Source organism: Hakea prostrata, chromosome 1, assembly GCF_041222555.1.
Source record: "Hakea prostrata isolate BN-2017 chromosome 1, UWA_Hpros_2, whole genome shotgun sequence".
In the NCBI taxonomy this organism is placed as follows: Eukaryota; Viridiplantae; Streptophyta; class Magnoliopsida; order Proteales; family Proteaceae; genus Hakea; species Hakea prostrata.
The window spans coordinates 22,143,315-22,156,032 of record NC_142600.1 but is presented as its reverse complement, the minus strand read 5'-3'; the positions used below and the strand labels follow the sequence as shown (position 1 = coordinate 22,156,032).

Genomic DNA, 12,718 nt, shown 5'->3' with positions numbered 1-12,718 from the left:
TACCCTCTTTTTGGAATTTCAAAATTTGTGATACTGATGAAGGATGACTAAAAAGAATTGATCCTATGACTGGATGGCTTATTATGCTAGAGAAATAACTAAAAACATATATTGGGCACAATATTTGGTAAACCGATCTTCTTCTCCTTTTCTTTTCCATCTTTTTAAATGGTGGTTGCTTCATGGTGGGGGTAGTACTAGATGGACATAATTGAGATTATAGTAACCAGCTCACACTTAGGGCTTCATTGGGGTTCAAATATGTAGAGGTTTGCCAGTATAAATGTCCTAGTAATTAACAAGATAATTGACACTGTTGCTTGGATCTTCTAAAGTTCTATATATTTGATGTAGATAGTCCCTAGGACAATTTTCAGGTGGTTGAACAACAGTCATAATCTAAATAATAGGTTAAGACTTCAGGAGCTTGGAAAGGCAGAAGAAGTCAGCAGAGAGGACCAAGAGAAGTTAATGTCCAGGATGGCTGGTTTTCTGGAACACAATATTATAATAGAGAAAGAACAAGAAAAATAGAACAGAGTTATAGGAAATGCTAAAAAAGGACACAACAAATTCTAGAGAAGACCTCGAAAATGAATAAGCATAAGAAAAGATGGTTCGCCTAGAGTTCCCACTTAAAGAGTTAAAGCTATCTCTCCTAGAGCAAAAATATGATTTAGCCAATCATTAAACGAACACAGATAACAATCTAACATTAGCAAATGTAACAACCTTAAATCAACAAAAAAAAAAAAAGAATGAAGTTCCAACGATTACTAATTACTATCCCATGATTCAAAAAGTTTGTTATGAAGCACAATTCTGTCAAAGTAATGATTGACTTTTCATCAGATGAAGCATCTCAAGTTTCAAACGATGAAGCTTCTTCTCTGGATAGTTCCTTTTCAAGTGAAACAAACATATGAGCATGTGTGGAACAACACAAATAATTGCCCTTTAGAATTTAAATAATTACATGTCTTACTTCACTGTTTGTCATATTATCCGTGGGATAATAGAACTTGTCTACTCATATCATGACTAGTGTCAGCTCAAAGTTTCACCAACTACCCTCCCAACAAGACAAAGAATTTCAATCACATCCTCCATTTAATCTGATAGTAACTCAGAGGTTTTAAAAGTTTGAAAAATTTATGCGTGGGTCTTCTTAGTACCTAAACTATTGTTAGGTCCCCTAGGTGCAAAAAATTACGTCTAATATGGAAGGTCTAAAATACCCCAAATTTGTTTAATAATTATGATATGACAAAAATACCCCAACATCCTATTGTTATCAACCATCTAGTTGGGTGAAGGGGGACTCCCTTCACCTTGCAAGAACCACCGCCGGAAACCAGACTGCCTGAAACCACCTCACCAAAGAAAAGAAAAAAATAACCACCACCATGGAAATTTGAATGTATCCTACCGACTCAAAAACTTTCTTCCATGGCATGTAAAAGAGAAATTAGGTCAGCATAACAAAATTACATTTTCCACATGGTTTCACATTCCCCCAAAGAATTAAAGAAACACTTCATATCTTTTTTTTTGGCCAGAAAACACTTCAAATCTTGAGATAAAGGAACAAAGACACAATAATCCACCGGAAAAGCACAACAATCATCTAATTCCCCCAAAGAAAAAAAATTAAAGGATCCAGCCAAATGAGCAAAGAAAACAAAGATCAGGAACATTGAACGTCATTAGAGAGAAGATTCTACAAGATAAGACCAAGATTTAAAACCTAAAACAGAACCACTGGGTCAATAAGATTAGATGACAAAAACAACAACAGAAACACAATAGACAGATCAATCAAACTCCTCCAAACAGAGAGCTAAAGTCCCGAGAGTATTGTTTGTACTGTGTTCTTCGGATCATTTCATCAGTGAGCATGCAATGTAAATGCAGAATGTTGTTCCCTCACTGTATTATTGAAATAAACGATAAACTAGAATGTTCTAAGCATTTATAATTCTTTTTTTTGCAGGGCTCAGGCATAGGAACAATGCGAGACCAGGGTGGGGGACTTATGCGATCTGGGATAAAGATGTATATATATATATATATATGGAAACTGCTATAGCTGGAGCACCACCTCTTCCTCTATTCATTTATACTGAAAAAGAAATGCATTTATGTTATTTTTGAAATAATAAATGCATGGCAGAAATCGTACTCTTTATCATACTGGGGATATTGAATTCATGGGGTGGTGCATCTAGTGAGGTGACTGGTGAAATAGTGGTGATCGCTTACCAGAAAAGGATTCCGTTTATTGAAAGAAACCAAGATTTATTCCATGAGATTCCTATCAAGATCAATCATGTTTGACTCTTAAGACTTAAATCAAAAGATAAGAGAGCAAAACATATTGGTGCCAAAGTGAATACAAGAGATAAACTTGAATGGCAGAACCTAAATCATCATGAAGTGAGAGAATATATAGAATTCTTGGGCACGGATGCCTGCAGGTTACCCATTGTTGAGCGTGGACGATACACCCCAAGGAGGGGGGAAATCATGATTTATCAGGAACATTTGTATCTGTAGACTGCAGCTCCAGGGAATGAAGAAGCGAGGACAGAGTTTTATCTTATCAATTTCTGATACCATCCATTTCTATCAATTTGATCTTAGATGATGGAAATGCATGTGTCCTCCATTCCCAATGCTGAAGTAGGTTCGCTCTCACTCCTCTCATCCCTCTATGAACCCACCTTCCAATTTCTGCATTTTTTGTGGTGGGTGATTTCCTGCAGGGTGGGGCGGTTGTTCTTTTTTCTTCTCTCTTTTGTGAGGTGGTTCCTGGCAGCAGTTCCGGCAGGGTGAGGAAGAACATGGGTGAAGGAGGATCCCTTCACCCACCTATATGGTTTATAACAATAGGGTATCGAGTTATTTTAGTCGTATCATATTTATTAAACATGTTGGGGGTATTTCAGTCCTTCCAGATTTGAAATTTGAATAAGGTTAACGGTTTGGGACCTAGATGGAATTTTTTGCACTAAGGGGACCCAACAATAGTTTAGGTCTCACTAAGAGGACCACGCAAAAATTTTTAGAATCACTCATGTTTGGAAAAAAGGCCAAGGCCTAAGGGTCATCACTTGGAGCAATAGTTAAAGGGTAAAGCTGTCAGTGCAAATGCCCAGGTTCAAGTCTTCAGGACAGCCATTTGTGCAACAAATGCAAGTTTGGGACAACTCCAAGTCTTCAATGCAAACCCCCCCCGGGTTCCACAAAGAAAGGACCACCACTGAGTATTGGCCCTTTTATTTGGTAGGAAACAAGTAGAGGTTTAGTTGAGGAAGACTTTGCACACATTACTTTTGTTGAAGTATATGCAAGTCTGGACTATTTTACTATTCACGTGAACAGTAAAAACTGCGTAGTTTCTATTTCTAATGTAGGAGTCTTTCTACATAAGTTTTGGTAGTTTCTAAAAAGCATAGTTTCTATTTTGGTGGTAGTTTCTATTTTCATAACTTTCTATTTTAGGAGCTAAGAAGTTACTAAAGCTGTAATTTTTTGTTTCCTTTTTTCTAGAGGACAATTACTTGTCTCTTAAGTTGTATTAGATTCATTAGAAGCTATAAATAAAAGGGCTCTATGATTCTAGACTCTTCAAACAAGAATCACAGGCCTCTTCTACTGGTTCTTCATCTCTCTTCTCTTCTTCTTCTTCTCTCTTTTCTCTGTTCAAGTTCAATTGCTGTTCTGATTATTTAAAGCTTGTTTTCTAACATCTTTCATATTCAACTCTTCCCAGTTTTATACAGCTTCATTTGATCTTTATGAAAAAATTGCTCAAAATGATGTGAAGATGATAATAGAGTAAGCTTCCAAAGCTGCCAAAGCCAACCTGAGTTCAGGTACAGCCTGCTATAATTCTGGGCAACAAAAAAGAGTCAACAGAAGCAGAACCCAAAATGCATACCAATTCTTCTTGCAAGCGAATATGCTTTTCTGCCTCTTCCTTCTGTTCTTTCTTTTGTTTTCTTTCCATGACTACTGTCTTCTTCCTCTGATAAACAAGTGCTGAATTTTCTTCAGCCCTGGCTTTTTGTTCTTCCAAGTCCTCATAGTCTCTCCTAAGATCATCCGACCCAGAGATCTGCTCAAGAAGTGCAGTGAGTTCCTTTGGATTTTTAGAGGCAATTGACTCCACATCACCCTACAAAAAGAAGTTAATGTATAAGATTCAACAGTCAAGTAATCCAATCCTAATAACTTGTGGCATAATTAGCATGGTAAGAAAACCTAAATATTTCAACATCTACTGGAAAATGTTTTTAAGGAAAAGATAAAATAAATATACCAAAAAAGGACATACCCAATGCAGAAGGTCACCATAGCAGGGTCATAATCTACACAGCCTTACCCCTGCAAGGCAAGGCTGACTAGGCAAAAAGGATAATCATCATATAGTAATTGGTTAGAGGAGTTTTTCTTTTGCATCACCGTAACCATATACTGATCAGTTGGTGTAGCTCAAGCATGGATCACATATAATATAACATAGGTCTTCCATTCTAAATCTATGCACAAAAGAAAGGGACCCAAATGGATTCTTAGACATCAAAACAGTGGGGCCAATATGTTATTTATGTGGTTTAGGTTCTCATTTTGTTTGTAACAAGTCTTCTTCAGGCAATAAATGGTATTTTTAAATTTTAGAACATTATTGGTAGTAGGGTTCAGTAGTCCCTTGAGTTCCTTCAGGGAATCAATTGCAAATGGTACAGTTTAAATAGTTTTAAATAAACTGAGGTGTATTTTTTAGTAATTGAGTCAATTTATTAGGTGCCCTAATTCCTTGTTCTTCATCTTTTTCTGAGAAAAATAACCTACAATTATGTGATAATGAAGCATGGTTGTCAAAGTGTCCGCCCCTAGGCGGCTGCCTAGGCAGCAAAATGGTTTTTCAACCGCCTTGTTTTGAACCACTAAATTGACGTCCAAACTGCAAAGGAACTCCAAGGCCCAAAGTGACATAGGACCTATTTTTTGCTCTAGGGGTTGTCCCGTGCCCGTCAACAACAACATGTGAAGCATGAGCCATACTCAACATCGAGAATCAATGAATCAATAAATGCCTAGGCGAACACTTTGACAAACATGGTTTGATGAGCTGAACTTATGTTTGTGTTCTTTTTATGAATAATTTTTCAAAATTATGAATCTTGAATACTTTTTTTTTATGAATGTGACTAATGAATATTTGTTAGATTATTATAGAAAGTACTTGTATTGAAAAATTTTGACCCAACCGCTTTGGTAGCCTCTTTGTCACCTAATCATCTAGACGGATCCCCAATCGCCTTGCCGCCTTAACAACCATGTAACAAGGTCAACTTGATGGTGTATTATTACTTTCTTGTTCATCATCTCAGATATGTAGCTTCTTTGCAATGGATATTCAATCATCACAATCCAACTAATTGAAAAATTAAATCTGCACTTAGTTATGCTGTGAAATTTTCTATGCATTTGATTGGCTAGAGCCTGGAGATGAATAGAACACATTCAAAATTTGGAATTGCATTAGGATTTGTAAATTCTTCTATCCCTATCTACTAAAAGATACATAACAAATTTGGTGAGCTTCAAAGTTAGAAAATTACGCTCTCTAAAATCCTTCCTATATCTTGGGTTATATCACCGTTGTCAAAGCGTCTGCCTAGGCAGCAAGGCAGTTTTTTAACTACTTTATTTACAACTGCTTTTTTGAAGTGTAGATTTTCGGCCACTTTATTGCCTAAGCACTACCGGTTTGCCGCCTTGTGCACCGTATTACTGCCAAAGGCGCTATAGCAATCACTTCTTTGACATTGTGTATAATATTTTTTCTTGAATTTTTTTTTTACGCCCAATATTATTCTACAAAGCCATATATAAATTTAACAATTATTCATTTCGGATTCAGGAATTGAATGAATAATTACATGGAGAACGTTTTGAAATCAAAATAATATGATATATTAATTTATCGTGTTCAACAAAAAAGCGGTAAAAAAACAGACATATCAAATTAATATGTTACAATGTTTGATGAGATGAACTTACGTTTGTGTGTGTGTGTGTGTTTTTGGGATAATCTTTCATAATTATGATTTTTCAATTTTTTTTTTTTTATGAATGGGATTCTTAAATGTTTGTTTAGCTTATAATAGAAAAACTTATCAGTTCAAAAGTAGTTGCATTGAAAAATTTTGCCCCAACCGCTTTGGTCGCCTTGCCACCTTGACAACAATGGATTATATTTTGTTTTCCATTCTTATGTTAACTAAAACAATATAAATTTACTTTCTTTCATTTCAATTCCTCTCTTTTCTTTTCCAGTCTACATTACTTTTTCTTTTCTTTTCTTTTATGTCCATCTTTAGACAATCAAACAAGACATGAGAATAAAAAATATTTTTCACATCAAATGCTTATTAAAGCCAAAAGGCATAAACAAGAGAAGATGCTATAATATTAGCACCTCAACCTCACACTGAGTAAATAAAAATTTACTACTAATAGACTCTCAATGCAACAAAACATTATTTTTTTAAGTTACAATAGCCTGAGAAAACATAATCTATACCAACATATGTCCTTGCATCATCAAATCAGTCAGTTAGCTTGGGACTCAATCCATATTGTCTCAGTCCATCCCCATCTAGGGTTAACACCTGTATTGGGCATTAAACCATTGCTTGTACACAAGCAGTTCCCAATATTGTCATAATTGCAATGTTGAGCCCAGTCGGGTTGCAGTTGGGGTCGGGTATAAATACTCGGGTTTGATTCATATTGGGCTCAAACTCTTACACAAGCAGGTCCTCTCATTAGCACTAATAAGAACATCCAACACAAAGTCAATGGTATTTTCATCCTTATGGTGCCATAAAATTGATTTTCTGCTATAGATCTAACTCCTAAGGCTGCGTTTGTTTGCAAAGGTGGGGTGGGAAAAAAGGGGTGGGAAAAAAAAACATGTGGGTCCTACATGTAGTGGGGTGAGGGAGAAGAAAAGGAAAGGAAAGGGTTTTGTGGAAAAGTGATGGGGTGGGTCCCACTTTTTACTTTTCCCAACTTTCCCACAAAATCCCACTATATGTGGGGTTTAATGCTGGGGTGGGGTTGAACTTCCGGTCCCACTTTCCCACCCCAAGCAACCAACACTCTACCATTTTGGATTTAAAGAAAAAGTAATAAATTTACACATTTTTCAAGAATTTTCCCAACCCTTTTTTCCCACCCCACCTTTATTCCAGCAAACAAACGCAGCCTAAGGCTCTTTAACCCCCTTCACCCAACCCCAAAAACTAAAACACCAAAAAATGGCCTATAGTCACTAGTCAGCAACAGATTCTTCACTTCAGTTGTTTGCTTAGGTACGTATGTAACAGTAACGACATTTGCATTAAAAATAATACGCACGCATTCTCCCTTTAAATGGAGATATAAATTGGAATCAACATCCATTAACTGGATCAAATTATGTTAGCCATGAAGCATTTGAAATGAGGCTGCACCAACACCCGTCCCCACACAACATAAAGACGAGGCAATAATTTTCAAATGTGCGAACTAGAAGATAAATGATGTATTGGTACTAACCTGAAAAACAAGGAAGTTTCGGGCCTTGACAAGAATGCCTAGCGACTTCAGTTTACTGTTATATTCATCCCAGGTCACAACCTTCCCGTCGAGCCTATACTCACTCGTACCAGAAGAAGTGATCGTCCGCGTAAAATGAATCTCTGAACCGTTTCCAAGTTGATAAACAAGTCTAACAAATGCCTTTCTTCCTTTCTGCTCCTTCTCCTTGTCATCGAATGCGTATATAAGATCCTTCAACTGGGCACCTCGCAACTGCACCGACCTCACACCAAGTACGAAGCTAATGGCGTCCATTAGATTGGATTTTCCAGCGCCATTGGGGCCAATAATTGCAGTGAAATCATAGAACGGACCGATGACTTGGTGACCTTTGTAAGACTTAAAATTCTCCAGCTCCAGACGGACTATTTTCCCTGGTGAAAGTAGGGACGGCATCTTTGCGAAACCCTACCTTGACCTCTGGTAGAGTTTCTGAGAACTATGAGATGAATTCAGCAGCAATCGTCCCTAAAGAAAACCGATACCGTACCTAGGGTTTCGGAAAATTTTCTCTCTTAAACCTAACTCTGTTTGAACTCCTGTCAACAAGCGTTCTAATTACGGATTCTCCTGGAGGGAGGGGTTACGGCGACTAGCTTGGAATACGAAGATATAGAAACGAGAGAGCTAGTGGAAGTAAATTTTGGGCAAGAAAGAAAGGAGATCAGAAGTGGCGGGAATAACTCCAGGAAGAACGTATCATCTGAATTCTGGACTTACCGGTTCAAATCATTGTATATATTATAATAATATTAATGTGTATATGTAGCAGTTTTGATAGTTTGTTTATCGGGGTGTTTTTTTTTTTTTTTTTCTCTTTTGAAGTTTATTATAATTATTAAATGTATGTATATCTGTTATTGCAATCTTCTTGTAAAAGTTATCTTCTATTATAGCTAATTGTCTTATCCTATCGAAAGGAAATTCATTACGGAGGCGTGTATTTCTTAATAAAATTCAGTTTTTTTTGGGGAAAAAAAAAACAAATTTATTCTATTATTATCAATTCAGCACTTCTATTGAGTTAGTCATTACATATTTATAATGGAATTATCATCTTCTCTGATATGGTAATATCATCAAAGTCTACAAATAAATATAATATATGATTCTCATACACAATGAGATAATCTTGATATAGAATGATAGATTGCCACCAAAGATATAAAGTGCATATAATATAAATATTGATTGCCAACATTGTGTAATGAAATGGTTGTAATATTCACCAATATTGCATCTTGAAGTAGTTGAGATCTTTAATTATAAACCAATCTCTTTTAGGGTAATTGACATCCATAAATAAATATTATTTATAACAATTCTATTTTTTTCTCGTTATAGAAAAATTTTATCTTCTAATGGTCTCATAATAATAAACACATACTGGTATCTACCCAATTCTAATACAATAATCTCTTTGGAGGCAAATGGTTTACTTATAAATAATAAACACAAACTAGTATTCACCCAATTCTAATACCATAATCTCTTTGGAGGCAAAATGGTTTACTTAGAATATTGTATGCTTTATTCTATTTCACATATTTTATTTTATTATTCGATTAATATATATATATAAATTCTTATTTTCTTTTTCACATATTATTAATTTTATTCTATTTTAGTTTTTAATTTATAGAACAAATCATAAAAAGATAATGGGTAATTTTCATCTGGACCCCCTGACGTTTGGCCTAGGTCATTTTCAGTACAAAAAAATTGAGACTTTGCATCTACCTCCCCTGTACTATAGAAAAAGTCAATTTAATGACAAACTATCACATCTATGACGAATTTGCCCTTTTTTTAATTTTTACATTTTAAAGGGTTAAAGTTTATTAATTTACAAAATAAGACCCTCCATTATCTGATTTCCAAATTCCTGGTTTTACCAATTCTAAATCCTTATTTTCCTAAAAAGTTAAACCCTACAAACCAAAAAGAAAAAACAATCAACAACAAATCCCTGCAAATCCCTGCTAGGGCTTCACATATTAAAAGAACACAAGGAACAAAGAAATTCAAAACCAAAATCTAGGGTTTCACGAGTATCTAAAAACCAAAAACACAAAAGAAATAAGATAGTGGAGGAGAAGAAGTGGAATCTGTTTCTTGCGTACCTGTTTTTTTTCTTCTTTTTTTTTTTTTTTTTTTTTTTCAAGTTTTACAAGTATCTAAAAACCAAAAACACAAAAGAAATAAGATAGTGGAGGAGAAGAAGTCGAATCTGTTTATTATTTTTTTTTTTTAAACGAAAACAGTTTACTTTTTCTTTATTCTCAAGCCCCTTCTCTCACTAGCCACTCTTCTCTCGTTGGTCCGTTCTCTCTCTGAGTTTATTCCCAAGCCCCTTCTCTCACTAGCGACTCTTCTCTCGCTGGCCCGTTCTCTCTCTCTTCTCTCTTCTCTCTGAATTTGGCTCCTATGACAGAAGCGATGGAGATGGAAAATCAGAAAATTATTGGTAAAATAAGTGGGTAAAATGAATTTAAATGTGAGTAGCAAATAAGAATTTAGAATTCGTAGAACTAGGGATTTGGGAATCGGTTAATGAAAGAGGGTTTGATTTTGTAAATTTAATAAACTTTAACTCCTTAAAATGTAAATATAAAAATTTTAAATTAAAAGAAAATAGAATAAGGGCAAATTCGTCATAGAAGTGATAATTTGTCCTTAAATTGACTTTTTTCATAGTACAGGGGAGGCAATTGCAAAGTCTTAATTTTTTTGGACTAAAAATGACATAGATCAAACCTCAGGGGGTCCAGATGAAAATTACCCAAAGATAATTTCTTATTCCTTGCTTCTCTCAATTGTTTGAATACTCATTTATTTCATTATCGTGCATTTAGTAACGGTCTTTACTAAGAACGGCATTATTTCTTAGAATTACTTTCTAACATTTTCATGAAGAGATTGTGCTTTGAGCACAAATTTTGATCTTTAGTAAAACTCACAACAAACTGGCATTTAGTGATTTATGTTATTGATAATGGTTTTTATGATACAAGATGCCATCAATACATATATAAAATAAGTCCAAAATTATTATTATTTTTTAAGTGTGGTATACTAAATCATACTTTAATATTTAAAATAAAAAAACCAAAAAAATATAATTATTGTTACCCCCTTATTATACTTTTATTACTAATAAAACTCAGTTCATCATGAAATTACTATTACCCCTTCCCCACTTCTAATTGTGTTAAGAGGCTATTAAGTTTGGATATATAATGACCATTTTGCCATTTATTATTATAATTAAAAGTTTTAAAAGACAAAATTACTCTCATATAGAAAAACTACGTGACATACTAATTTTGCCTCTATATTATTATCATTTTGGATTTCAATAGTCCAATTTGGATGAGATGAATAACTAGTAACAAACTTTAGGGTTATTTTGAAGTTTCTTAAAAAGGCAAAAATGTCACGTCATCAACTAACTAACAGAGCTTAACAATAATAAGCATCAGTAATTTCAAACAAATTTGAAGGTTAGATTAATAATTTAAAATTTTACAGATGATAAAGTAGTAATTAAGGTAAGTATGTGGGGACATTAGTAATTATTATTATTATTATTATTTTTTACTTGTTTTTTTGTGAAAGCGGGGAGGAGTTTGAATCATGTATAAATAAAATTTAAGTTAATGTAATCCATTTCCATTTTCAACGAGAGTTACTTTTTCATATTGAGAATCAATGTTTTGTAAAAAGTCGTGAAAATTGAACGGTTCGTTTATCGGGAACAATAGAACAATTCAATCTGCCAAATGCATTTATCATTTTTATGTGTTATGAGAATGATAGAACACTGACAACATTTCTATAGCTCATTACTAAGCGTGCCTTTATTATTTTTTCAATCTTTCCGTCTCTCAATTAGGAATGTCAATTTGCAATTCGAATCGTTAAAACCGTCCATTATAGTCCTAACCGTCCCGAACCAAACCTAAATAGGTTGTGTTTAGGCTGTATTTAGGCTGAGGATGGCAAAGCCTGCACCAACCCAAACCCAAACCGCAACCCGTTATATATTGTTTTATAGTTTTACATTCAATATTGTTTGAATCATCATAGTACTACTAAGTAGTTGGTATAGAATATTAGTAAAATTTAGCATGAATTCAAATATCAAATATTCATTATACTATTTATACGGGACAATTAGAATAATTAAGTATGAATGTCCAATTGAATGTGCAAAGTTTGTTTAAATTAATATATATTATCAAGTATGAGAATGTTGACTAAGTATGATTATATTCATTAAGAGGTATTTCTTTTGCATATCAACTCAAAAAAGGGATGGATTCATAGAAGGAGAAAAAATTAACATTCTCATGAAATAAGAACCCAATTTCAAGACAGTCAATTATAGCACAAGTTTTAAATTAAAGGGGCTATTGGTTTGAAGATTTGTTTAAGGACTATCTAGTGGAGCCTAAGAAATGAGCTTGCAGTTTCTATGTTACTACTTACTATTTGAGTTATTGATCTCTATAAGGTGGGTGGAATTTCTATAACATTAAATGACTTTTTATTTTTTGAATGAAAATTACTATCTAAAAGTACTACCTTATTTGACAATAAAAAATTACTATCGGCTTTGTTATATATATATTTTAAAATTGATGATAACCCAACCTCTAATTTGCCTCGTATTACTAATAACCTTGCTAAAAATGACTGTAAACAAGTGACAAATGGGTATAATTATGGTGGACTTTAAAAGCTTGGGTCATGTGTATTAACCTCATGCTATAGGACCGTGTAAGCTTGCACAAATGAGATAATAAAATTTTCATCGAAATTCCGATATTGATCATTGAAAGTTCATTATGGATTTTGGATCCGATGGTCCGAAATCTCGTTAAATAAAAGTGATCAAGCAAAATTAGAACCCTTACTGGTGGAATAAGGTGGGGTGGGAAACATTATTTAAAAGAGTGAAGATTTCTTACTTTTCCATGATAATGATCCCAAAATGGTAAAAGTTTGGTTGCTTGAGGTGGGAAAGTGGGAGATGTATTTTAAAATTGATGATAACCTA

General features: G+C 34.1%; 1 protein-coding gene across 1 annotated transcript in view; it reads right to left on the bottom strand.

Moving 5' to 3' along the window:
• Positions 1–8,380, bottom strand: part of TTN8 (Structural maintenance of chromosomes (SMC) family protein) — a 72,877-nt gene extending 64,497 nt beyond the window's left edge. Inside the window, exons 1-2 of the mRNA XM_089135699.1 lie at positions 7,615–8,380; positions 3,944–4,180 (exon numbers count right to left, since the gene is read on the bottom strand). Of these exons, the coding sequence (XP_088991825.1) occupies positions 3,944–4,180; positions 7,615–8,052 (675 nt within the window). The 5' untranslated portion in view covers positions 8,053–8,380. The remainder of the gene's footprint in view (positions 1–3,943; positions 4,181–7,614) is intronic.
• Between the last annotated feature and the right edge of the window lie 4,338 nt (positions 8,381–12,718).